At 39.7% G+C, this 27,337-nt stretch overlaps 2 protein-coding genes across 3 annotated transcripts in view; one reads left to right on the plus strand and one right to left on the minus strand.

Annotated features, from left to right (window-relative positions):
- Nucleotides 1–62: 62 nt before the first annotated feature.
- BLZF1 (basic leucine zipper nuclear factor 1) lies at nt 63–9,200 on the minus strand. 2 transcript variants are annotated; one of them, XM_082043397.1, is made up of 7 exons: nt 9,114–9,200; nt 7,198–7,254; nt 5,703–6,142; nt 4,829–5,028; nt 3,097–3,225; nt 2,293–2,512; nt 63–1,473 (listed from the first exon to the last, which is right to left on the minus strand). In XM_082043397.1, the coding sequence occupies exons 2-7, from the start codon at nt 7,214–7,216 to the stop codon at nt 1,300–1,302; spliced, it is 1,182 nt and encodes a 393-aa protein (XP_081899523.1). In that variant the 5' UTR covers nt 7,217–7,254; nt 9,114–9,200; the 3' UTR covers nt 63–1,299. The 2 variants fall into 2 exon arrangements, with proteins under 2 accessions (XP_081899523.1, XP_081899524.1); XM_082043398.1 differs by lacking the exon at nt 9,114–9,200 and adding an exon at nt 8,835–9,081.
- Nucleotides 9,201–9,261: 61 nt separating this feature from the next.
- NME7 (NME/NM23 family member 7) overlaps nt 9,262–27,337 on the plus strand; it is a 96,745-nt gene continuing 78,669 nt past the window's right edge. Inside the window, exon 1 of the mRNA XM_082075934.1 lies at nt 9,262–9,344. Coding sequence (XP_081932060.1) covers nt 9,342–9,344 — 3 coding nt within the window. The 5' untranslated portion in view covers nt 9,262–9,341. The remainder of the gene's footprint in view (nt 9,345–27,337) is intronic.

Genomic DNA, 27,337 nt, shown 5'->3' on the forward strand with positions numbered 1-27,337 from the left:
CAAGTTTCCTTTTATGCTTCAGAGAAAATAGGGTTGGAAATGCAGCTATATTAAATCCAAAATTTTAACTTGAAAGCAAGCAAAGGAAGTTTATTGTGGTTTTCTTCATACAAACAAAAGCATGGCCAGGAACAGCAAGAACTTATAACTTACATATTCTGAGCATGGTATGAGATTCAAAAGAAAACTGGGTAAAAGCAACCATTTCAGAAACCCTTTCCCAAACCAGACAACATTTGGGAGTGAAACTAAGAAATTAAAATGTGTATTTTCATCCTCCTACCTTTCCTCTTTACATTTGAAACTTAAATAGGCTTCTTTGGATTCAGCAGATTATCTGCTAAAATTTCTCTTACAACCTGTATCAAGTTATAAAACCATACAAGTAAAAAAAAAAAAAAAAATTACCAATACCTGTGCAAACTTAGTGCTTAGCTTCAGCTTTCCCTAACACCCAGGAAGACCTTGGGCAAGGACCATGTTCCAATACTAGATCAGGTTTCAACACTGTGTACTAAAGGAGGTATATCAGTCTGTCTTTGCTGAGGATCAGCTATGCAACAGCTTCACTCCAGAAATATAAATAGATGGAAAAGCCATTATTATTTTAGCTTTATGGAAACATAAGAATAATCTCACCCTGCAGAGTTTTCCAGAATACATTTAAAACCGGTTACTATTTATATATTATAGCTATTGCTCATTCAAGCTCTTTCCCCTTCTTGCCAGCAGGGCTGCAACACTGCCTCTGCTCTTACTTTCCAAACTTACATCTATGAAGAATCATTGCACATATTCCTTTTTATTACTAACTTTAAAAGACTGAACATAGACTTGGGGACAGTTCACCACCTTGGCTAAGATTAAAAAAGCATGGAGCTTACCATTTTCCATTTTTTTTTTTTAAACTCATAACCTATTAGCACTTCATTTACTTTGGTATAGTTACGCTTTTATCTCCCTCTAAAAAGAAATTCATCAAGATTTGCTAATAAGACTGTAAACCATAAGTAGTCAAGGTCATTTCCACACTCTACAAACTGGACCAGTATAACATTCGGTCTTGCCTTCATAGAAGAAAATAAGCTGTTTTCCAGACTAAGAAGTAGTAGAAGTATCCCAAAGACTAAGGAAATGCTGTCAGTCCCTAACTTCAAGAGGTAGAGAGGCAGAAACACCATAATTCCTAATGTTAAACCCACCCGTTATGGAAAGAAATAGGAAAAAGGGGAGCCCGCTGAACATCAACTAGTGTAATTCTTCAGAAAGAATGCATGTGCAATTGCATGGGCAGTGCTTTTAAAGGGCTACTAGCTCTCCCTGACAGTGATTGCAACAATTGAAAGTAATATCTTCATATCTCGTATATGGGTGAAACCTTCCAATATTCTTCTTTGTGGAAAGGAAGGAGGATGGAGAAGTCTCAGAAAAAGAAACTTCTGTTGATGCAGCTGGATCCAGTGCACATAGCACCTAAGGATGGAAAAGTTGAGAATGAACATATATCTATTAAGTTTAATGGGGTTTAACATTCTCTAGCAGCTAGGAAGGGTTTCTGCTCAACACCAAGTTATTTTCAATTTTTTTTTTCAAGTTGAAAATTAAAATCCATCTATCCAGACCCCCAATGGAAAGACATTAAGTAGTATTTGTAAATTAGAAATGTCCATCAGAAATCCAAGGTATGATTTTGTTGACAATTAAAAAAATTCTAATATTTTTAGCAGAGTTGAGCAAAACCAGGCAAGAACACCACAGATAACTAGGTACTGTGAGCTGCTCAACAATTATTCAATTGCTTCCAGACTAAACTGTTAGTCTAATTTCCTATTTAAACATCAAGCTTCCTGCAGTAGAACCTTATCTCAAAAGATAACCATACAGCTTCTGTGTTTCCACCCACTTCCAGCAGAATTGATTTTTAGGGCAACAGAAACTACTGCTGAAGTGTTATGACTTACTCCTACCTGAACTAGGTTTCTTCTCCCACTTAGTGTTTAAACTCAACTAAGTATTTTCAGTTGGCTTTCTCCTGACACACTAAAAAGATTTAACTCAGTCATTTGCGGTGCTAGGGACAGAGAAAAAAAACAGTATGTATCATCATATTATTTAAGTTGCTCTGCTTATTCTTTTTTTAAATGAGTGAAACAGACAGCTGTATTCAGCATGTTTTCCCTGCATATATTCTTTTAAAAAAAGGCAAGATATTAAGCAGTTCACACAAAGCAAGACATTTCTTTCTAGAAAGAAGACTGTGCTGACAGATTGAGATGATTGAAGAGTTCTTACCATTTCAGCCATTTTCTCAGCAGGGGTATTGCAAAATTCCACAGCTGCTGAAGTCTTTTTTGGGCTGTTAGTGCCAACATTTCCAAGAAGATGTGAGCTTACAGCTTTGGCTAGCTTACAATTCACAGCTGCTAGCTCTGTTGTAGTGTAAGGCTGGGCATTAGGATAGTAAGTCTGTTGTCTCCCCCATTGAAGAGAAACCATCAGCTCCTCCAGCAGCCTGTGCAGACAGGAAAAAAGCACTCACAGTGATTTTTGTACTCTATACTATCAGCACACAGCATACTTCACAGGAATAGTCTCTTCCTAAGATTTACAGCACAAGCCCAATGTTAACCAAAAAAGGAAGTCTAAGTGTTTAAAACAAGGAGGCAAATGGGCTATTCTCTACTACAAAGCCTTACCAACACAGTATTTTAACACTAGTGAAACCTTTCACATCTGGCAGGATAAGCATTGAAAAGCCAATGTGGGCAGAAGAATCTGTATATTTTGGAAGAAGACAGAAGAGCCCTGAAGTCAAGACAGTAAGTGATAAAGTAGACAAAGTCTGAGATGAGGGATGTCAGTTTCACATTATATGACCCCTGCCACCTCACACCTCCAGGGAATGATGAAAAAATAATTAATGCTACTTTGGCTTTTTCAGCTCTGAGACTGAAAAGCAACCATACTATTCACGGCATTATTTTTTGTCAAATATCACTGGAACATGGGAAAGTGATTTGATTCTTCTCTGGCCTAGAATAGAGTGACAGAAATGAAAAGTTCGCACAGAGGCAGTCCAGATTAGAAAAATCATACTTCTGTGTATCAATCATCTCCTGACGGAACTGATCACGTTCATTCAGCAAGTCCTGGATTGCACTTTGTGCATCCCTGGTTTGACGCTGAAGAATTGCTCTGGTATTGGTTAGCTCATCAGCCATAACCCTGCAAAAGAAATCTCCAATCAGTAGTGTAAGTGAGCAGTTTGAAAGCCACCTTTATTCTACTGCAGACTGTAATTTGTCAGCTTCAAATATTAAGCTGGTGTTCTCAACCCCCCCTCCCCCATGCAGGACCTCTATCAACTGTATTACAAAGCACATGTATTAAGAGCAATTTCTGTTCAACTACAGTCAACACAAGTGTAAGATCATGTTTTGACTTGCAGAGTTTAAAAAAAAAAATCTTAGGTCACTTAATCCTGGTAACAGACATTCTAAAACAACTTCAGTAAGTGAACACGGTGGACAACCATCCTGACAGATAAAGCTAAATACATTTTGTTTTACTAATGCAGTTGTCACAAGTATGCTGTGATCACATCTTTTCATACTCATTTCTAAAGGTGACAGCTATGGCTACAGACTGCATTCATTCACCTCTTTCTCAAGGGCAATAACTAGATGTTATATGTGACAGATATGAGCATTTAAGAGGTACAAATGAGACATCTGTTCTCATATTTTGCTATGCCATGGGACTTGACACAGACCCCTCAAACAGGTATTTCAGATGCCTGTGATACTGCAACTGCAACAAACAGAATGACATTTGAAAAACTACCAGCTAGAAATCTGAGATCTCAACAAAACAGAATACTATAGTATCAAAGAGTGTTACTCCAAGCACATCACCACACTGTCATTCCTAGAAGGGACTTGCATCTCTGATCTCAGAACTCCTGTTAATGCTAAAGAAACAATTACAATAGTATCACTTGCCTGGCTAGGACTATCAGCAAATTAAAGGGAGGACACTGTATTCTATTACCATTTCCTTCAAGCAGTAAGGCTTTTTTGCAATATACATTAAACATCATAAACAAAATTTAGTGAATTATATCCAAGTACAGTAAAAGATTAAAAATCCTAGAGCATTATTTACCTATCAGGCAAGACAACTACACTTAGCAAGTTACAAGTCTAATCCATTGTCAAATGAGATTTTGACATTCAGACCAGCTTAAGATTTGCTTCTGAATTTTCCTACCCATTATTTTATGGTTATAGAAGTAACAGTAGGGTTCTTAGCAGTAATATAATCAGTGCTTAATGAAAAGGTGCCCCTACTCTCTCTCCCATGCTGAGTTGCCCTTCCCAGTACAGCCCTGAATCACTGTCAGCAGATTTCTTAACCAAGTCAACTTCACACATTGATGATGGTATCAGACTTGGGAGACTGGGGTGAAAAATCAAGCTAATTACCTTTAAGGCAAGACAGCTGTCCTGGAAGTCATTTTTAAACCCTAGACTGCACAAAGTCCATCAGAATTAAGAACTTCTCTCGCTGTGTTAACAAGAACTGTAGTTAAGATTTTAGCAGGTTTAGGACCCACTGTATGACCTTTGAAAAGCAGAGCTATTCAGATTTACAAGGAGCTCACTTTCTTTGTACCTTTTTCTGCATACTCAGATTTCATAGTAGATGTCAATATAGCTTTTGTGGCTGTCCTCTGCGTACATAAGCACATTGCCAGGTGTTGCAATGGGTGTATGTAATAAAAGACTGAAGGAGAACGCTGTTGTAACAGCTCTGTAAGAGGGAATACCTGCTTGCTAGGAATTTGCTTCGCCACACATCACACTGTATAGACATGCGCTCTAGCTGTTCGGACAACTGAGACATATTCCGTCCCAGGACTTCATTTTCTAGGATTAGCTGATTTTTTTCACGAGCCATCCGTTCAAAGTGATACTGTAGATCATCCCCGACAGAAGCAACAAGTAATTTCTTCAGCTCCCGATTCACCTAGAATTAGACCAGACTGTATTGTATCAATATAGAATTAAACAACTCTTACTACCAGAATTCAATGCAAGTTAGTACAAATTGCTAACAATAAATTGCCTCTTTTCAGAATAAGAAGCATCCAATGCAGAGTATATTAAATCTCACAGTCCAATCCAGTAAGCATAAACATTTGAGACTAATGCACATTTAACACATCGTTTAAATTCTAATGGAGGCCAAAGAGGAAGAATGAATGTCTGCTACAAGAAACAAAGTTTCAGCAGTATTCACATCCTGAATCAGTAAAAACCCGAAGGATTACAGAAGACATCCACAGATTATATGATGTAGAAAATTACAGTCACTCCCTCTATGGCATAACATTTTAAACTCAGCAGTTGAGTTGAGGAATAAAATCTTTTCTCATGAAAGATACATTTCCCTGTATCCCTCCAATGTGTTTCTCTTGGCTTCAAGTCTTAAATACTTTTATCTGTTGTCAGAGAGGCAGCACTGGAGTAGTAAAATGTACTTCAACTCTGTATCTTAGCTGATAAATTGCAAAAGGGAAACTGTTTGTTTAAAGGCTAGAGTGTCACAGCAGTTCTCTTTGTTTGCATTCACAAACTGCCTATATAAACCAAAGCAGCTCAGACGTGAGAGAAAAAAAACAATGAACTTTAATTTCTTACCTCTGTCTGTACACGTAGCTGATTGGAGAGACCTTCTTTATCCTGTAACAACCGCTTTTCTGAATTCTTTAGCTTTTCAATTGCATTTTTCAGCTCTATCTGTTCTTTCTTGGGATCTGAGGGTCCATCTGACTGATGTAACGTGTCTCCCTTATGTCCCACTGATTTGGCTACCTTAGCATTTTTCGCTGGAACTACATGGGTGATAGCTGCTTTGGGAACTAATATACGAATAGCTTCAATCTCCACTGATTTATCGGCATGTATTTTCCCTAGCTGCAGAACTCCAGGACTCAAGGAAGAAACTGTCTTTTTATGTGGGCTGTGGTGGATGCGATGGTTCGCAGTGTTGGCTCCAGTCATTACTTCCACTGATTCAGTTGTCTGTTCTGTTTCCATGCCATCTCCAGGTCCTCGGATAGGTGATGAGGCATCGTCAACTAAAATTTAGAAACAGCGGAAAGTTTAGCACGTTTCACTTTGTTATCAATCATCTCACTGTAATCCTTAATTTCTGTATTTCAAAGTTACAGATTTTAACTGCAAACTGCACGTGTAAACTAGTCCTTGGCAGCAGCAGTTACCAAGCACGAGTAAGAAAAGGCCTTACTCAAGTGTGTATTGCTCATTAATACTAATAGTACAAGACACAAACCTTGACTTGAATTGTATTCACCTTAATTTTGTGCTACCACACAAGATTAAATGCAGACATAAAAAAGAGCTAGTATAGAACAAATTCTTGAAAATATTACTTATAGGTTGAAAGCAAAATCAGGGTTTGGCAGCTGACAGAATCAGAAAAGTGTCATTTTAAAAGCAAGAATTAAATAAATTAGCTGCATAGCTACTAACACCTTAAGAAGTTTAGCAGACTTTTAAATACTACCTACCATGTGTTTTAGTTGTCCAAGTTAACATTTAGGAAAAGCCAGCAATCCAGTTCTGCTTAATTTCTAATCAGACCCCAGTATTCCTAGTAACGCTGCATTCTGCTCTGAATTCCCCAATATCCATGATAACATTTACTGAAATTCATTTGATTTCAGTTCGCTAAGTTTCCACTCAAATATTATTGTAGTAAAGTTTCCTCACAATGGGTGAAAGCACAGAAGTTTATTAGAATATAGCTACACATACTGTGGCAGTAACATGAGAAGTGTTGTAGTAGCGTCACTATACCGCCCTACTTCCAGTACCAACATGTTCTAAATACTAGAGGAGGACTGACAGACAAGTGCACAGACAGGTGACAGTACCAGTGACAAACTTGTTTTTCAATACAAAGCTGGATTAAAAACTCATATTCAATGAAGTGTTCCATCCAGGCAGTTCTTGTCTTCACTGCAATAATGAAGTCACATAATAACTTCCTAACAGCTACATAAAAAGAATAAGTTTAACTGAATGGAGTCTGGCATACAGTGTAACTTTGGTCTTTAGAATTTAAATTAATTTTAATCCAGTCTGCTTAGATATCAAGTAAACCACCTACCTTTTTCTAGAGATGTCATTTTTTCTTTAGCAGTCAGCTCTTCCTAACTATGTAAGTCTGGGGAGGAAGGGAAAAAAAAAAAAATCTTTAGCAAGGTAACAGTAACAATCTTAGTTTACCTTGTTTTCTAAACTCCAGTTTAGTGGCACAGTAAAAAAACCCAAAACAAAAGAAAAAACAAAACCAAACAAACCAACCAACCCCAAATCACAAAACCACACCAGGATCCAAAGAGTTAAAAGAAGGTGGCCTGTGAGACTTCTGGCACTTGTTTCTTCTTCTACTAAGAGCTGGACTTAAACTCCTATCTCTCACTCCTCACCCAGTTCCACTTTCCTCAAATTTCTCCTTCTGGTGTTCCTCCTTTTTTCAGTGAGCCCTCATCTTACCCTTTAAAACTCGGTAACACTCACAGAGTACAACAGCTGGACTGTGCTGGAAAAACCTAAGGTCAACACAGAACGACAAGAAAGGGAAATCCCACACTGTCCTTAAAGCAGACTGAGAGTCAGCAGGGAACAATGGCAACTGCACTGTTGCATAACTTCTTTAGTCCTACTTGCTAATACAGTTTTTTTTAACAAAGCCAATCCCCAGCCAAAGCAGGTGGTGGTGCCCTGAGTGGCTGCACGTGCTTAATTTAAGCCAGCAGTAAAACTTTACTTGCAGTTTGGCCCATTTTATCCTTTATCCACCAATGCTATTGACCATTGCCTCCTTTATCCACAGGTCCACCCACTCCCAACTCCCCAGGCCACTCGCCCCTTTTTTATGATCTGCCATTAACTACATTAGTTTTAGATTGCCATATCCCTGTGTTTTGCTTTAGCTCTCCGTGTCATTCAAGGGAGATCTCAGAAAGTCCTTGCTTTCCTTCGTTATGCCACTAACCGAAAAGGCTTAGCTACAGCTTTTTTTCACTTCCACTGCTACAGCTCTCTGCCCTGAAAAGCAGTGAGCATGCTACTGCCAGCTTTCTAGATTCATTATTTGTTTTCTGGAAGAGAGGTTTAACTTTTTTTGATGACCAGAAAATAAAAGAAACAACTCTCCCTCCTTGAGACTTGTCAAACTATAAACACAGGAACGTCTTGCTATCCATCGCTTCTATAGGTGGAGTTATATTTTTGCTCATTTAATACCCTGATGTGCTAGACACTACCATTCATTAATTTTTTATTGAGGGTCTCTACTCATCTGAGGAAAATGAGGATGATGAAGATGTACCTGCTCAGATAGAGACCAAAATAATCAACAAAAGACTGATAATGAGCATTTGATTTTAGCTGCTTCATCTGAGACCACCTGCTGATGATCCTGGTCCTTCAATGTTCATGTTATTATACTGTTCCTATTGTTCTGTTACTTTTAAAGTCTCAATCTAAGCCTCCAAACATATGCCCCTTTTATTATTTTCCAATAAGCAAAACTATTTCACTGGTTAAATCGTTAGCCCCTCTCAGCTAACACCGTGCCCCACACAACCCCCCACACAACACACAACGCAAGGAAATCCTGTATTAACACAGCTGAGTCACGACCCACGAGTAAACCACTAGAAAATCACCACCGGGCCAGCCCTCGCCACTCGACCCCCGCCTCTTCTCGGCTACCAGCGTCGAGGTGCCCCCTCTCACCTCAGTTTGCCGGTAAGCCAGAGCTGGACGTTACCCACCGCCTTGGAAAAGAGCCTTCGCAGCCCACAGCGGTATCAGCCAAGAGAATGGGTAATAACGCAACGGGCCTGGCAGCCGGACCGAGTCCTTCCCCCGCCCGTCTCGGTGCCCCAGGAGCCCAGCCCCGGCCGCCCTCGAGCTCCAGCCCTGTTGCCACAAGGCCGGCCGCAACTCCCGGCCGCCCCAAGCACCCTGACGGACCGGGCCGCCCCGCGGGAGCGGGGCCCCAATGAATATTACCGGAGCGCTCAGCAGCGCTGTCTGCTGCGGACCCCACGACAGCCACATCCGCCACCTTTCCCAACTTCCGCTTCCGGCGGCGGGCGGAGCGCTGGCGGCTGACGGACCCCAATCGCTGGGCCGCGCACGGGGGCGGGGCTTCGGTTGCCAGGGCGCGGCTTCGCGCGGCGTCACGTCGCGGCCGCAGGCTGAGGCGGGCTGATCGCTGCCATCGCCAGCACCATCGCCATGGTGAGCGCCGCCGCGGGCGGGCAGGGGGGCAAGCGGCCGGGACGAGCGGGACTGGGGGGCAGTGGTGGCAGCATCTCCGCGCCGTGACGCGAGGCTGCTGCCGAGGCGGGCGGCGGGGCGAAGCTCAGCCGCAGGGCAGGTGACGCTGAGCTGACGGAACAACGGCCGCCGGGCCCGCGCGGGGCTCCCGTCAGGGGCTGCGCTCCCCGGGCCGCGGGCGGCCGGAGGTGACACCGCTGTGTCCCGCATGCCCGTGCGGCCCGGTGGGCGCCCGTGAGGTTTGCCTTGGCTCGAGGTTTGCCCCGGCCCTTCCTTTCCCTCTTCCCTGAAAGATCTTGTGAGGTGCAGTGAGCGGGTAATTTTAAACTGCCGTTAGGCCTCGTTCATACCCAATCGGAAAGCTGTTTGTGCACCCAAACCTCCCTGAATTGGGAACAGGCTAGTTCAGAAGCTCGTGAGGATCCCATTGGGAAGGCAGCCGGTGAGTTTTAAGAAAATAAGATGTTTAAGGTGCCACAGTCTTCATTCTTGCTTGGATCTTCTGTTCAGTAATGCAAGGAAGACGGCAGGATGTCGTTGTGGGGGCACTAATGAAAAAGCAGTTTGCACTGATTAAACAACTGAGTCCCCTCTGTGGGAGGTGGCATGTGAAAACCACTGTTGCAAAGCTGATTAAAACCTGACAATTTTTAATCAAATTTTGTGCACAAACACATATGCAAGAGCCTGGCCAATGCACCTGCTAGTGTGCTCAGCTTTAAACACCTGTCTCAAGCAGCTCAGATTGGCTCCTTGAGCCTGTGTAGCAGCTTTGTTTGCACCTTACTTTCAAAACACAAACTCAAGATCAGCATTTGCCACTTAAGTAGGAATGCCACTGTTTGTTTTCAAATAGAGCGGTTACAGGTCTTTTGTTTAATCCAGGCAAATTTGTAATTTTCAACTCCCATGCTGAATTTATTCATGTCAGCGAAGTCCTGCTTTGTGAGTTCACACAGACGTCACTTCGGTTAAATGATTGCTTCGTTGCAGTTGACTGTCTCTATGAGTTTGCTGTGTTTTTAGCCTCCCTTGATTTCTGAGGTGGCACCAAGTTAACTGGTTCACTAAAGTGGTGTCAAATCTTATAGCAACTTCTAGCAAAATATTTCATGTTGAATTTGTTTAATTTGTCTTGAAAAGCCTTCAGTGACACAAGATGCATGATCTAATGATACAGTTCTGTTACATTATGATTTTTATAGTTCATTGAGGTTTTTTTTTTTTAATCCTTAATATATTATGTGTTGCAAATGATGGCAGTGATTACTTGTTCTGCCCTCGGTGAGTATAAAGATACTCTATTTTTGTCTTTTATGTGCAGAAGAACTTGAAGATTTTGACTTCACACTTTCCTCTTTTCACATTATTCTACACTAAACAATTTTTTTACTCAGTATTTTCCTACTGATGATGTGTTTTTAAAGTTTCAGGGTTTTTCCTTTGTCTGCAGTTTTCTTTAAATGTGGTGTTTAATCTGTACATTTTTGCCAACTGCTGTTTCACTGCTGCTGAACAGAGCAAAATACTTGTTTCTCGTGTCTTAGATCTTCATAGTGCCCAGTTTGCCATTGCACTCTTAACTGCAACCCACTGTAACTTTCAGATTTTTTCACTGTGTTTTTGGTGCCTGGCTAGTTTTTCCCCTTGAAGTTGTTTCCTTGATCATTATTGTAGTCATTTGTGTCTGTCTGTGTAGAATTTTCAGAATATCTTTTTGAGTTGTTCTTATGTTTACTGAACTGCTTGCAATCTTTCCCACCTTAGTTATCAGCCCAGATTCTGAAAGTGTGCTTTCTCAGTTTCATTGTCAGGGTAGTAAGGAAAATATGAAACAAAGCTAGGTCCATAGAAGATCATTGTGGAAGCCCATTTGACTCGCTGTTTGCAAGAGAAGTATTCCTAATTACTTCTTCACATGTAGTCATAACTGCTCTTCAGTTTAGGTCATAATCCCCTACTCAGCTTGTCAGACTCTCAGGTGACTTAGCTTAAAAGCCCAATCAAAAGCCAAGTTCACCACGTCTGTGGCTTCTCCCTTGCTCACTGTGTCAGAAAAAGGTTTGTTCTTGACAAAAAACTGTTCTTGACACATTTATGTTATCTTCTTTTTGTTATTGTATTGTCTTCTTAGATGCTCAGTGACTGGCTGCTTAATAATTTGTTCCATTGTCTTCCCAAAGACTACAGTTAGATTGACTCTCCTAGCCTTCTCCAGTGCCCTGGGACCTCTCTCCTTTCGATTTTCTCTGGCCTTTCAAGTGTTACAGAGTCCTGCTTGCTTCTTTTATACTTAAAAAGCTGCCTGTTTTCCCACTAATGTACCTTTCTTCCTGCCAGTTTCCAAAAATACAGTAAGAGTAATTTGGTAGCTGGAAGATGATGGGAAAATCGATTTTTTGGGAAAGTGTGCTGCCCAATTAGGTATGGACACAACATACTGGGCCTGGGATAATCTATGTGACTGTTGGACACCACAACTTTACACACCTGATCCATCTCAAACATTTTCAAAATGTCTTTTCTCAGGAACAATGAATCAAAAAAATTAAAAAAACTCAAATATTGAACTACAAGCTGGATTTTAGCCACAGGAACCTAATTATATCCTGGAAGTAGAGAATTTTCTGCTAGAAAGCTTGGTAAACCTTTAGTACTGTGTTGCTCCCAGTCAGTTGTATAGATTGCATTAGTTTTAATGTATATACTTACAAAAAAAACCCTATTACAAGTCATATCACAGCCACAGAAGGAAAAATGTTGTAACTTTTAGTGGAATCAGTTTGGAGTGTATTTATGTTAGACCCTGTACTTCGACCATATGGAAGCAGCACACTGGAAGTAGTTCCGTGTATTGTAATACTGGGCAGATAACTGTGGTGGAAGCTAAGGGGAGAAATATTCTGAAATATCCTTCAGTTATTTGTCTTTCTATGACAGCACTTTGGCTTAAATGTCTGCTGATCATTGAAAAAGAGTTTTTACTGTCATCAGATGACTGCATTTCAAATAAGCTCTAATGCATTCTGGTGTCTTGATTGTACAGGTGTGACACGTGGCTGCTGTGGACAGTAGGTAGGAAATTCCCAAAGGGAAACTTGCTTATCTTCATTCAAGGTGTGCCGCCTCACTTGGCTGCGGTAATTCATTACTCTTTAATGGTGCTGTTCATGTAATCACATGCAGAGGCTTACAGGACCATCATCTTAACAATGTTAGTTTCTTTTTATTAATGAGTTTGGTGCACTCTGACAGTTGAAAGTGTTCCAGATTTGAAAAGACAGCATTTGCCAGAGAACAGTGGCCTCTGAACACAAGCAGCGTGTCACACAGATACAGAGCCTTATTGCAGTTGGAGAGGCTGTGTACATAGGTGCAGTTGGATGACTTCCTTTCCCTCCACTCTTCAAAACAATTATTCTTACCCCTGCACATCTGACAACTGCAGCCTACACTACAAAGACTCTTTGAACAACAGGATAGATAAATGTTATTTCCATCTTGCTCATAAAAGCCAGGTGTGTTGTCTAATATGATGCCATCTGGCTTTGATTTTGTGGATGTAGAAGTACACGTTTAGTGGAATTTGAGTGTCCAACTATGTTTTTTTTTTGCAAAGTCAGGGAAAAATATATATGAAGTAGACTCTCCTGGGGTAGGTTGCCAGAGCTTGCAGTCTTGTAATTTTGACCACAATTTTGAGTATATTTGGAGATGAGCAGTTCAGCTCACTTCGACAGAAAATTTTACAACTTGTATGTTAAGGCCTTAATGTTGTTATTATCATCAGTTCATTGGCAGAACCTCCAGCCTAGAAAATATCATCATGGAAATCCTCAGTTTAGGCAGGGAAGAAAAATGAATATTTTTTTCAAAATACTTTGATTAATTGATGGGGAAGACTTATTTCATCTTTTGGAAAATGGATCTTTGAAAATAGGGAGTGAATCAGCCATTTCTAGAACTTGACAACAGTGAATACTGGTTTCCTCAGGTCCAGTATATCATGCTGTGATCAAATATTCAGCTGAAGACTTTATAAAGGCAATACAGGTCTTAGGGCAGCTGTGGAATATACCTTGGTTTACAGGAGTTTCATTTGAGAACCAATAATATCAACCATAGCGGATTAACTGGTAAAATGGGATAACTTTGGTGAAGAGCTGTCAGTCCGTGTTGATCATATAAACAGACAAAACTTCTTCCTGCTGATAGACTTTCCTGAACAAGTGCACATTTATAAGATAGCTTTTCTTTCAAATGATGTACTTTTTGTTGCAAAATAGTTGCCCTTTTTTTTTAAAAAAAGGGCATTTTAATCTGTTCCAGGAAAACATGCAAAATCTCCCCAAAATGCACTTTCCTAATGCTTAGGAGATTTGCTGCTTTAGTCTTAAAACAAAACTCAGTTTCCCTAGAGTGCCAGCTGGTGATTACTTTTTTTCCCCCCTCCAGATGCAAAGTAGCCTGACCCTTTCAGTTGTAAGCTTGCATGACACAAATAACGACAAAGACAAGTTTCCTTAGTGGCTGTCATTTGCAACATTTCATCACAGGGAAAAATAAAACAGTGTATGCAGTGTGAGGAAAAAATAAACAAAATGCTGTCAGGTAGCCTTTAAGGCTTATTGCCTGGTGAGCTTTCCTATGAACATCAAAAATGTGTCACTTTTTTTCCTTAAGCTAGTGTTTCCAAATATTGTTAATTTACTTCTGGAGCAGACAGGCTATGTACATTGCAGATGACGTAGCTGATAAAACAACAGAATCTTTGACCCTCTGACAGCCAAATGAAAACTGCTGAAAAATATAACTTTCCTTTGTTCCAGGAGCTCATTCTGGGTTTGATGCTGCCATCTTTGCTATATAAAATATCATCCTACAAATATAAAGTTGGAAGGTTCAGAATCCATGGGATAAATTACCTCCTACTCTAGCCAAGTCTTGGCTTTGGCTTGCAGAAATTGCCATCTCTCTGAAAGTAATTTTAGATGTATTGATGACTCTTCTGATGGAGTGGCTCAAATAGTTGAGAGTGTGATAGTCAAAGTTACCTAGCATTACCTAATGATAAAATCGATACTATTCTCCCTTTATCACCTAGAGTTGTCTCTCTGAACCCTTAAGGTTGTAGGTGCAGTTCTTAATACTTTTGACACTTCTATTCTAATAGTATGTTTGGTTTTTTTTTTTTCTTTTTTAACTGCCATAAGCTGAAGAAATTCGGGAAATACTCGGTGAACCAATGCCAGGAATAAAGAAAAGTTACAAACTTTTATTTCAGTTGGCAATAAAACGTAATAGGATTTGATGACAGAGCCAGTGGTTATTTAGAGAATTGTTCCAGGTAGATTTGATGTGGATAAAATTTATACTTCAGAATGTTGTGTCAGAGCTCTTAATTTTCTGAAAGCACATGTTGACTGTTGTTAATATATGAACCCAACAGATCGGTGTATGTTCTGGAGAACCTTGGAAGGACAGACATTACCTTTGGGAAAGGAGCTGCCAAGCTATTATATTATAAGAATCACAGAATCATCATTTAGGTTGGAAGGGACCTCCAAACTCCTCAAAATAGCTCTAACCAGACCAGGCTGCTCCAGGCCACATCCAGGCAAGTCCTGAACATCTCCAAAGATGGAGATAGCATACCTCCTCTGGGCAGCCTGTGCCAGTGTTTGATCGCTCTCTTGGTGGTGTTGTTTTTTTTTTTCTTAGTATGTAACTGGAATGTCCCATCTTTCAACTTGTGTCCTTTGCATTTTTTGCCATCACTTTGCATCTTCGAGAATAGTCTAGCCCTGTCTTTTTGGTGTCGTTCAGTTAGGTAGTTGTAGACAGCAGTAAGGTCACCCTCAGCCTTCCCTTCAAGCTGAGCGGGTTCGATTCTCTCAGCCTCATCTCATGTGTTGCGTTCTCCAGCCCCTCTCTTGGTGGCCAGTGGCTAAGCACTGAAAAGTGAACCTTCTCTCCTTTTCTGTTCAACAGTATCTGTTTCATTTAAGCCAAGGGCATAGTGCGCCTCTGAAAAGTATTTCTGGCTGTTTAGTTGAGCATTTTGGTGTCAGTTTCTAAAATATAATGGTGATCTAGTATATCCAGCTGGGATACTCTGTCAATGATTATCTGTCTGGTGAGAAATGGTGGTGGTAGGGAAGACTGATTGCTGTGAGTCTGAAGGGGGCTTTTTCTGTGAACATTGACCTTTAACTGTAATCGTGGCTACCAGGAATAATCACCAAAAGTACTATTTCCTGGAAGTAAGCACTGTGCTTCACCTAATCCTCCCAAACTGTTTGTGTTCATTTGTGTACTTACACAGATGGAAACCAGAGGCACTGGTGCCTTAGCAACACTCCAAGGTCACTCAGTAGTGTTTTGTGAGTAGAACCCAGTAGCTATCTCCCAGCCAACAAAATGGAAATCAAAAACAGGGTAAAGTTTGATAAAGGAAGTAAATATTGTACAGATGAGCTGTGGAACACAGTGCCACAACTTAATACTGAGAAAGAGAATTTAGCAAGTATATGCATGTATAATGAGAATATCCCCTGATCAAGTGAGCGCATATGAAAGGTAGAAATTATTTTTTCCTCACACTGATGCCTAACAGAGATATATGTTCTAAGTGTGAGATAAACTTTGTGAGGTGACCGTTGCAACGGAGGTCCCTTCGAATCCCTAACACTCTGTGATTCTATGTGAAGTTGTCCTGGAGTGGACAGCTCTGACGTTCATTTAAAACACATGGCATGGGAATTTTTGGAGACTGGCTTTTGAAGAAGGCCACATACCAGTGTGTCAGCAGTTTTCTTACATGAAAGGACTTTATAACCCAGGCTGTGGTGATCTGTGCTTTATAATTTAGTAATTTATACCTTCTCTGACGAGGTTACTCATTTTGAGCATAGTGCACTAGGAAGAGATGGCAAACAGAGTCGGTTTCTTACTGATAATTTCAGGAAGTTTATTTAAACCAAGAATAAAGTGCTCGACCTGTCTCTGAACACTAGAGGGTGCGCCTGTATTTGCAAAGAGGTGTCTCTCTCTGGAAATGTGTTCCAGAGAATCTGTTCCATGTTCTTTGCGTGGAATTCTTCATTAATTCTAACTACCTTAATTATTTGTTAAAAATCACACTTTTTCTGCAGAATATTCTAATGCACTTGGAAAAGGGCGACATTATGAAACTTCTACACATGGGAAGGGGGAGATGTGGGCATGCGTGCTTGGGGCTCTCTACCAGCCCTTCCACGTGAACACATGCACGTTTAAGTATGATCCTTCACTAAACTTGGTATCCCTCCTATTTTTATCCTTTCTATATATTGCTTCTCTTACTGTAGTATCTAGGAGCAGGATTATATTATGCTATATGTTTTCTAATTGCATGCTGCCCTCACCCTGTCTGATGTTCGCTGCTATGGCACGCTCTTTAATAACTGAAGCATGACCTCTAAGTCTGCACATCCCCAAATCACTGGGAAGGAGCGGGGAACTGTGGTCTGGATCCAGTCCTTGCAGCTACTGACATTCTGGAGCAGCAGTGGCTCCCAGTGGCAACTGCAGAGGCAGTGGGCTGGGCAGCATGGGCAGCCCTGTTCTGACTCCTTCCATAGGTGGCTGGTTTCTGTGCTGCAGTGAAGGGTCTGCAAAAGCAGGAAAGGAGGATGAACTATCTGAGCTGCCTCTGCCATGTTCTCAGGAAAACCAAGAGGGATTTATAATGCCTAAATAGTGTAGATATTTTAGCTATTAAATCTTGCTCTCCTTCCGTGAAAGGAATGGTGTTGATTATTCCCGTTCTACAAATGGATAAAGTGGGAAATATAGCCTCCTTTTTCTGAAAGTGCTGAACGTCAAATGCACTAATGTAGGGAGCAGCTGTAAGCAACTTGACCAAAATTGTGTATGGGATTAGAATCTCTTAGTCACTGTCTGAATCCAGCAGAGACCTTCACATCTCTGGGAAATAACGTAGTCTGCTCAGAACTGTGGCGACAGAAGTCCAGTGCTCTGGGAGAGAAATAAATCTTTGAATTGTAGAACAAATCTTCGTAAGATGAACCTGTAAAAGCCTGTTAGGATTGGCAGAGTTTAAGAACATGATTATACTTACCCACTTTGTTTCCTCTACCCCATAGAAGTTTTTGACAACTTTACTAATAGGAAGTTGTTGAACAGCTTTTATCATGAGCACTTGTGTTCACATATCGCTTGTCATTAGTCTGACTTCAGCATAAAGGCTATATGACCACAAGATCTGTACTAGCTGAAATCTGCATTTAGTCCAACTACCTTAGAACTAATATTTGACACAGTCTGAGAAAAAAAATAGTCTTTTAATATCAACATTTGGTTAAACGGTAGTGTAGACAAAATGCTTGCTTTTAGTGCCCACAGTAGTGAACAAAAAACGTGTCAGTAGAGTTGTTTGATTCATAGGATTGCAAATTGTTACTCGACTGTTATAAGCTCTGCCCATTCAAGGTAAATGGAGTATGTGTGGTCTTTAGAGCATTCACACAAACTCCTGGGTGCGAATGCTCACAGTATTGGCTAGCTGAAGGACCCTCTCTCCCTTAGCTGTGATTCCAAGGCAACCAAATAGTTCTTGTTAAAAATGCTTTTCAGAAGATTATTATGAGCTGAGATAATCTGAAGGCATTATACTACTTTGAAGTGCTGTTGACAGCTTTGATTCAGGATTTGTAGGTGTTTCCTTTCAAACCTCTATTTCCAGTTGCTCATAACTTTCTGAAATTTTAACTATTCTGCTTGAAATTTTCCAGACAGATTCTACTGGAGGTTGAAAATTTAATGGAAGACTTGAATAAGAATGTGTGGGGGAAAAAACTGAAATAATTTCAGAATCCTAATTAAAAAAAGAAATAAATCAGTGTTCCTCTGGAGAGCTTTAGTTCTGGGATCACATGCAGACATTAATATCATAGCTCAAAGTCAGAGACCGAAGCATTGAGCAGTTGAACATGGCAGTGTTAGTTCTGCCACTACTGACTGATTAGGTGCAAAGCACGTAAACTTTATGCTTAAATGTAATTATGTGAGATGACTTGTGTTACAAATGCTGTTCTGAGTCAGGGAATAGCTCTGCTTTTGTTAAAATCACTGTCAGAGTCTTATTGAGTTGAAGGAGGCAGATAGGCACATACTGAGTGCTACTGACTACTCTTAGAGGAATTACCTGTGGTCATGTAATTAAGAGTACAATAACATAACTTATGATCTGCAGCTTTATAAGGTGCATCTTGTAACATGCAGTAAATGGCTACATGTTCCCCTAAGGACAAGGTTTAGCTGGTCTTGTAAAGCTAAACCTATCTCCACAGACCAGTAAACAGCTGTATGGCATCCTTCATGTGTTTTAGAGAAATCGTGTTCCATAATTAGAAAAATAACAGGAATCCTGTAATTAAGTACTTGAACATAACGTATTATTGCAGAGGATTGGAGTTAATGACTGAGGATTTGAATTCCTGATTGTCTTATACGAGAGACTGGGGAAAAAAATAGGTTACGCTAATCATGCCTACACACTTGATAGGAAGCTTGCAGAATTTATATAAACTAGTAGTAAAAGAAGATTTCTTGCTTAGTAAATTGACAGAACAGCCTGATAGTTTTGCTGACGTGGGGTGGGATTGCAGATGATTCCTAAATATGAGAAGAAAATTTGGGGCCTTCAGGCTTCGAGAGCTGTGTTCATCATGATACCCAAGCATATGGGGATAATTTACTGAACTGAGTTCCCTGTCCATGAGGAAGATTGACTTGGTTAGTGCTACAGAGACAGAAGGATCCACATGTTACCTGGCAACAGATGGTCCAGGGAGCAGTGGCCATGTGAACATATATAGTCCAAAAGGCATCTGAGAAGCCTCGGTGCCAGTAGCATTTGGAGTCAGATAACTGTGGGTCTAAAAGAAGTAGCAGGGTAAATGTTGTAATTTTAAAAGTGTGTCTGGCTCAATGCATTTCCAAAGAAGATTTATAATTTTAATAATTTAACCAATATGTAATTAGTTTGAAATAATTGTGTAGAATCTGTGTGAAATCTTTAATAGGCAGGATTTGCTTTCTAAAAGGGTAGGACATAAAGAGATATGCTTACAAAATTAATGAGTGAGCTCCTGCATATGAGGCTTAGATTGAGAATCATCTGTAGTCAACACATTGTCATGGAAATTGCAGTTGCCAGATATTTCTCTATTTGAAAAGTAATATTTTGATTTTACTTTTTGTCTAAAGAAGAGTCTGTTGAGAAAGTGGTGGGAGATCCAACAGCAGCAAGGGACTGCAAAATTTGAGTTCTAAAAATTATAGCAGCTCATGTGTCAGAAACATGAAGAGGAGAAGGAAAATGAGAAAATGAGTTTTAAGAGACAGAGTTGAGTACTTTACACAGAGTTATGGATATAAGTTTTTCCTGGAAAACATCCTGTATTACAGGAACCATGAAGGCAGAAGATGGGTTGAATAACGCAACTTAATAAGCATGTACTGCTGAGGATTCATTTTGGGATTTAAGGTGCATTACAACGCTGACAATGAGAGCACTTTCTGCCACTCAGAATGTTATTTGTTAAGTACCACCAATATGTCTGAAGTCTCTTGTTTCTGTCTTGCAAAATTGTCACAAACATTTAATGGCTTAGCTACTTCTGCACTTTTTTTTTCCCTTTCACAAATGGAGATTTTTCTTTTAAAGAATTATTGATGATGGAAAATTACTTATAGTGTGGAAATAGAATTTTTCATAAAGATGCTTTCAGCCTTTTTGCCTCAGAAAACCAAAGTTTGTGTGATCACAATGTGTTGGTGTTTATTTGACCACTAAGTTTTCCCCCTGGGAAGTTTGAAATTTACTTGCAGATTTCAGTCAGATTTGGCAAAGGGATAATAATGTTCCTCGAGGTTTCACAAGAATGGGGAGGGGAAAGAAACCATCTGAGGCATCTTTAAAGAAAGACTTCAGTGTGAGCTCAACCCTAGTAAGGCATCAGAGAATCCAGGTGGGTATGAACGTTTATTCGGTGTCTGAGCTGAAGAGAGGCTGTGGTCAAATCAGTCAGGGATGAGAAACACGAGTATAGAGAACCAGAACTCATTATTTCTCATGCTTGCAGAAGTACTTGTCATTCAGTAAGGTCCTAAAGAATGGCAGAGAATAGTGGTTTGGAAGTTTCTTTGCTTGAGATTGTTGCCTGTTATAATTAAACATACTGTCCTTCTTGTTCAGTCAGACTGAAGGGCACACAGTACCTGCAAACTATGAAGACAGATGTGTTTGATGAAAAAACAAGTGCTTTGCACTGAGATGAAGTGACACCATCTATTTTGCTAACCATTCCTTTGCTCTCTGAGAAGCATCTCACTGTAGCAGTCCAGCCATAAATTGTATAAGAGGAATTTTGGCTCTCTGGTTTGTATAAGCTGGAATTGCTTTACAGCTTTTATAATATAATTTTTTATAATATCTCTCTTATTTACTAGTACCTGGAGTGGTGAGCCCTCCCAGAATAAGGATTTTCTTACAGCTGGAAAAAGGGATGAAAAAAACGTTAAGATGACTTGTCTGAGATTGTACAGAAGTCCATGAAGGGCTTGACATGTCCCGTTCGATGTCTTGACTTTTTATGTAACATTTTTGTAGAGATTCCAATTGTTTTAAATGCTTTTTATTTTCCTTTTTCAGCTTTATAGATTTATCTGCAGGAGACTGTCACATTTAAGATGACCTTACATGAAAGAAGATCACTCTTAACCCGCTGGTGGTTGTATCTTTATAGCTAATTGAAGTTATGTTTTTTTTGTCTGGTGTTCTGAATTAATGAGCACTCAGTGCTGCTTGGAAAGCTACGTGTACTACTGGGTCTGCAGTTCCCTAGACAGATGCACTTAAAAGCATTCAGCTGAAAATAAAGCAAAGCTAGCCAGATATTAAAATAGGACAATAAATGAAATATTTAAAGCAATCATAGTATTTCTGGGGCTCTTAAGACAGCAGGTGATACTGTGACAGTGCTTGTATCTGTGGCCTGTTGGGGGAGTATAAGACTGTGAGTAGTTGCCTTTGAGGAAGGTGGAGATAGATATGACTAAAATTGGTGACTGTTGCTCCTCAGGCTAGGGGTTATCAGTGATTTTCTTTTAATTTGTGCTGAAGTCCTCCTCAGGAGTAGGAAGCAAAGTTAAATCTGAAGTGATCGGTCTGGAAGATGAGCGATCAGTGACTTCTGAGCTTTCAGGAACTGTTTCAAATGACTCCCAACAGAACTTAGATACTTGCTGTTAGAGGTTTAGCATACATCTACAACAATAACTTCTGCATCCAATTCTGAAAATAATGTTCATGACTAAGGCAGCTGGGCAGGCCCCCTATTTCAGCCCATTGTCTGAAGAGTGTGAAGCAAATGTCTGTCTAAGGAATGCATCAACGCGTATGGCAATAGTTCTTTTTTTTGTAGAACCTGCAAAGAGGAAAGACAAGAGAAAAATATCTGTTGATTGACCATTTCAACAAGTTCTATTTTTTGCCAAAGAGAGTCGTCGGCAAACTTTTTTTCTAAAAGCATAATGTAAGTACATGTTAATGCATAAGCAGACTACCTGATGTTAGAGTCAGTCAGCCTCGTGATATCTTCACCTGGAAATTTTTAAAATAATTTATATCCTTGTCCTTTGATACTATCTAATTTTTTATAATAATGTTCTTGCTCTTTAAAATATCTTTCAGACTGCCACCAGCGTGCTTGGGGAGGGGCAGGTTGTGAAAGAAATGTTTGTCTTAAAGTTATTGCCAGAATCATAGGAAGTTTCAGGGTCATCTTTCCAGAAGATGTGTTGGTTTTTTTTTTATTTCCTCTGTGTGTGTATTAGGAGAAATACCCATTCAGTGTGAGAGTAGTTCCTGTCTGCTGGTCCATTCTGTTCACAGTAATTTTTATAGAAACAGCTTGATTCTTAAGGCCAGTGCTTGATGGCAGGTTTTCCCTGTGACAGCACAGAGTTCTGGTTCTGATACAGCTTTTACTGAGGTTTGTGCAGTCTTTTTATTGCTTGTTGGGAGTCAGTTCAGGTCCTTTGGTTCTTTTTCTCTCTGGTCTGATTTCAGAGTCACTGAGTCAGTGAGAAAATCCAAAGAAGCAGCAGACACGAAGCTGCCCGCTTAAAATGCAGCTATACTCTTCATGACTCCTGGATTTGTAAATACATGGGCAACAGACTGTGTCAAATATATCATGCATGTTGAAGTTCCTGATAGCATGTATAAGCCTTATACAGACTTGACTGCTAATAACATGTAAAAATGCACTTTCTAGATACCTCAGGACTTTTCTAGTTTTAAGAAACATTTTTATACTGCTTAATGTGCTGTCTTCTTGAGTAGCAAGCTAAAGGGGTTATTATACATTGCAGGCTGATAACTAGTTTAAGCACAGGTAGTTGATCTTAGTCCATTACAGATCACAGAGATTACAGCCCAAAAGCCTGAAGTGATAAATTGGCAGAAAAATACTAACTTTAAGCTTAGTGAGGGACAGAATTATCTTTATAATGGAAAAAAGAAAATAATGCAAAAGGCAGGATCTTAGTAAAAATATGTTGTCTATATAATAGGGAGGAGAGTCATATAAACAGCCCTTCTCTTAGACTATGGTAAGTCTGAGCATGCATATGACCAGCAGAAAAAGAAATCTACAGCTCCTGATTCCCTGTGTTCTCCATTGTAAGAGAAACTCTAGGACGAAATTACTAATGTACAGGCAGATGGCAGAAATACTCACCTGAGAGCAGTAAAATAGTGTGGCAGTCAGGGGGCATCTTGAAGCTGGGAAAGCCAAATCCAGATATATGTTCTGCATGATTCAGACCAAAGAGCTAAAGTTATTTCTCCACCTTCCTGTGCAAGTTCCTTAGTCCCTGGGTTGCTGTTCTACCACTGTTTCTTCTCATGAAAACCTTTGGAAGATCTGCTTTTGTTTTACTACAGAACAGAAGCCATTTGAAAGTCTAAAAGGTTTATGGGACAATAGATTGTTTTCTGTCCAGCTTGCTAAGGGTTCTGCTTTCTCGTTATGTGCTTCCTGGGAAGCTCTGCTCTAGACAAACCATTTCCTTCTGCAGCAGAGTTCTTCATGAGCACAGTTCTTTCATTAATGCTTGGATTTAACTTTGAGAACTTAGTCCCATGCCACCTAAGAATGACTGCTTCCCCCATCACTTTCAGAACTAAGTACAAAACATAATTTTTAAATTCAGCTGTACTTCCATACCTGTTTCTCATGTGCACAGAGCTATCCTACAGCATATTCACACATACTAATATAAACAAGCGTAAGTCAGCACAACCTACCCATGCATCCAAATGTTTTTTCATGCAGCTTGTAAAAGGTGGAAAAAAGAAAAATATTATTCTTTCCTTATTCACAGTAGGTGAACTTTTGACATCACTGATTTCAGTCACCCTAGTTTTTACAATGGAAAGGGGCTGTAAAAATTGAGCCTAAAGACAGCTACTCTGAAATTATCAGCCCGTAAATATAAAGTTCACAGTCACTGCTGGGTTTTTTAACAGTGGTAATTTTTCCACTGATGTGAAAACTTATGAAAAATTATTTCTCCCCCATTAGGTATTGCCTGGTTAATTGTATAGTCATGGCAGCAGAGGCTATGTGTGATTGTAATGAGGGTACAGTACAGAAATGAATAGAAACTAAAGCTTTAAAGCAAGAATTTTCTGATTTATAATTCATTTATAGATCCATTTGATTTGTTATTACTTGAGCTGTTCGCAGTGATATGATTTCACTAGTAACTAACATGTTATAGCCATTTCCTGGAGGAATGAGGTGCCAGGGCTCTCTGGTCAAGCACTGTGAAATCTTCCTCTCTCAGGGCTCAGTGCTGGTCCAGAGCAGTGTGGTGCGTTGAACACGATACCACGTGGCAGAGTATTGGTGATCTCTAATCACTGCTCTGGAAAATTGTTTTGTCTTGAGTTTCCTTTGTTAGGAGGATGAACAGAAGCCGAGGAAGAAACAGCTTATCTCCTGTAGTACTTTCTCATCTTTGAGACTCCTCCCCACATTGCAGTCGAGGGCACACTAGTGAAAGGGTATGTAAGAAAGTTGTTTACCATACCAGTTCTGTTGATTGAGTAGTAAGTTGATTGAAAGTAAATACTCAGGAAAGATAATTTCTGGGATGTGAAGACTTAAAATTGTGTTGCAATCCTTACAATATGTGATGGGAAGTGGACAGGTTTTTGTGTTTGGCTTTTGCCTTCAAATTCCTACTCCTGCATTAAATAAGTAAATAAGACTCTCATTTCTCATTTAAAAATATGTATAATGAGCTTAATACTGATTTTTTAAAACATGCTTTTAAATTGGTTGGTGTTTTTGATTACTTGGAGTGGTAGTCTTACAGTGATGCCTGGCAAGGGCTCACTAGAATATGTTCACATTACTCCATATGATGATTGTATTCAGGATTGTCTTCTCTCTGTTTTAAGACTATTTGCATGAATCTGCAATAGTAAAACACAGCCCTACTGTGTTTTACATTATACCTGTTTTTCAGGGTCTTCGGTTTGCTTTTAATATTTAATTTCTTCACTTTGCAGTGAGTGCCTCTGAAACAGTCTACCTGTTCACAAACATAATCTGTTTCCAATTATTTTTACAGTACTTCCCATAAAAATTTAAGTTTTCTTCTGGTATTGTTTTCTGTATTTAGAAGTATTTGCTGTGACCATTTTATGTCCATAAAGCAGAGGAAATTCTAGCTATGGCCCAGGAGAAGCTTTACAGACACTGTTTTGACCATTTTAGAAAGCTGTTAGCACTCCATATTTTCGAGATACAAAATAATAGTCGATTCAAATTTTCCTGCTTACCGATAACATTACTGGGTGTCTGGGGGTTAGCTCTGCAGTGCTTTTCAAGTCTAACTAGTATTTATTACCTTGCCTTTGCTTACGATATTGAAAGAACATAATACAGAGTGGTCATTTCTGCCATTCAGCTGAATAAGAAGCAGTGGCCAGCAGAGCTTGCTTGAATAACAAACATGAATAGCTCAGACATGTTGTAAGAACTTATAAAATGAATTTCAAATGGATCTTAAAACCAAGGTTGTGTTAAAAAAAAAAAAGCAGACCCAATTCCTCACCAGAGAAGACACACAATGTAGTTTCTTTCTGTAAACATAAAGGTGCTGATGACTGATACTGATTACTAAGTGAAAAATCTAATGGTGTTTTCTTCACTTTTTCACATAAATACATTGCTTTCTCAAGACAAGTAAGCATTTGGAAATTTTGGAAGTTTTGCTTAGATGAAAATTAGTTGCTTCTTTGGCAACTGCTGCCTAGAAAATATATTTGAAAGTGATGCTATAGTGTAAAATAAATAGCATGAAGTAATGCAACTATATATGCCTTCATTTTATGAGGAGGCATTGATTAGATATGGTGCATCTTTTTTTATTTCATCTATCACTAGTCTACTTCTGGAGGTAGTACTGTAGAAACAGGACTGTTTTTAGACAACCTCTTTGGTAGAGAACTGGTGCTGTATACCCTCCCTGACAAGATGATGATCAAATTAATTGATCAAATGTTTTGTCTTGTCTTGCAGCAGTATTGAGTGTATGTAAGACCAGGTTGAAATCAGACATTTATTATTGTCTGCCAATCCTTATTATTGCTTATTGGCAACAACATGCCTATATAGAAAAATTAAGGTGCAAGTTTTGATGTAAGAAAGAGTTTGTTCTGGCTTGTATATCTCCGTAACAATGGCAGTAGTAGTAAAGTCAAAAGCATATCTAGTTTAAATAAGGGCCAGAAACCAGGCTAAGTCCCCAGGGAGTTTTTATGCTGGATGCTGCACCTGAAACATCAGTTTAAGCATTGTCAAAGGCTGCAGTGTGTAGTGTAGAGACAGCACAGAAGTAGCTCATGTAAATAAGGCTTTCAGTGCTGTACAGACTTCTGCAGTTAGAAATAAAAGCTCTTCATCCTTCACAGAGCGCTGCATTGCCCCCACTGTGTAACCCTTTCTGCGATACAATCACATATTTGTTTTGCAGTGCAGGGGTACCATAAAGGCTGACAGGAGGGTGGGGCACTTACCATGATGCTTTTAACTGAATAGGTACAAGTATTCATCACATTGTAAGATTCTGAAATTGTTCTTCATTATCTCCTTCCTGCTGCTGCTTGTGTTAGGGCTTCAACCTGCAAAAGCACTTAGTTCTAAGTCAGTTTTAAGCTGAAGATGCTGAAGGAAAAACTGCGCTGACAACAAAAGCAAGATCATTTTTTTTTTTTGCTTGCTGTGTTTTTTGTGGGGGGTTTTTTTGGTTGTTGGGTTTGTTGGTTTTGTGGTTTTGGTGGGTTTTTTTGGTTGGTTTGTTTTGGTTTAGATTTTTTTTTTTTTAATATCTGTATCTCTACAGGCTTGCACTCACTAGAAAAAATGATTATGATTATTTTGATTATTTTCCCGCTCCTGTTCCAGAGTAGCCATGGAAGCCCAGAGGAACTCTTTCTATCCTGTTGCCTATTGAGCAGTCTTTGAAACAACTGAAATGCTGCTGCTTTGTAAAATCTGAAAGACTAAAAAGGCCTGCATGGCTTCAACTTGAACTCCCAATGGTACCTAAGTGTTTAAGATGTATAAGAAGAGTACAGATAGATACCTCTAAAGAGTGGAAGCCTATGGCAAGACGGTGCTTACCCTCAGGAGTAGCAATCAGATTTAGAGGAGGTGTAGAAAATAAATATTTAGAGCTCCATCTGACAGCTTCCAAATACCTGGCATTGCAGTTTCAATAGCTAATAAACATGAACCACTAAGAGGTGCTAGAACTGCATGTCCACATGCATTGCATCGCCTTTGTGCTTACTTTCCTGCAGGGGA

The sequence above is a fragment of the Streptopelia decaocto genome (assembly GCF_964273445.1).
Source record: "Streptopelia decaocto genome assembly, chromosome: 1".
Taxonomy (NCBI): Eukaryota; Metazoa; Chordata; class Aves; order Columbiformes; family Columbidae; genus Streptopelia; species Streptopelia decaocto.

Excerpts from the sequence above, each read along its gene's own strand:
- BLZF1 (XM_082043397.1), bottom strand. Across the intron at positions 3,226-4,828 it reads AGCAAATTCCTAGCAAGCAG|GGTTATGGCTGATGAGCTAA; the intron begins GTATTCCCTCTT and ends TTTCTTTTGCAG. Across the intron at positions 2,513-3,096 it reads GAGATGATTGATACACAGAA|GCTGCTGGAGGAGCTGATGG; the intron begins GTATGATTTTTC and ends CTGTCTGCACAG.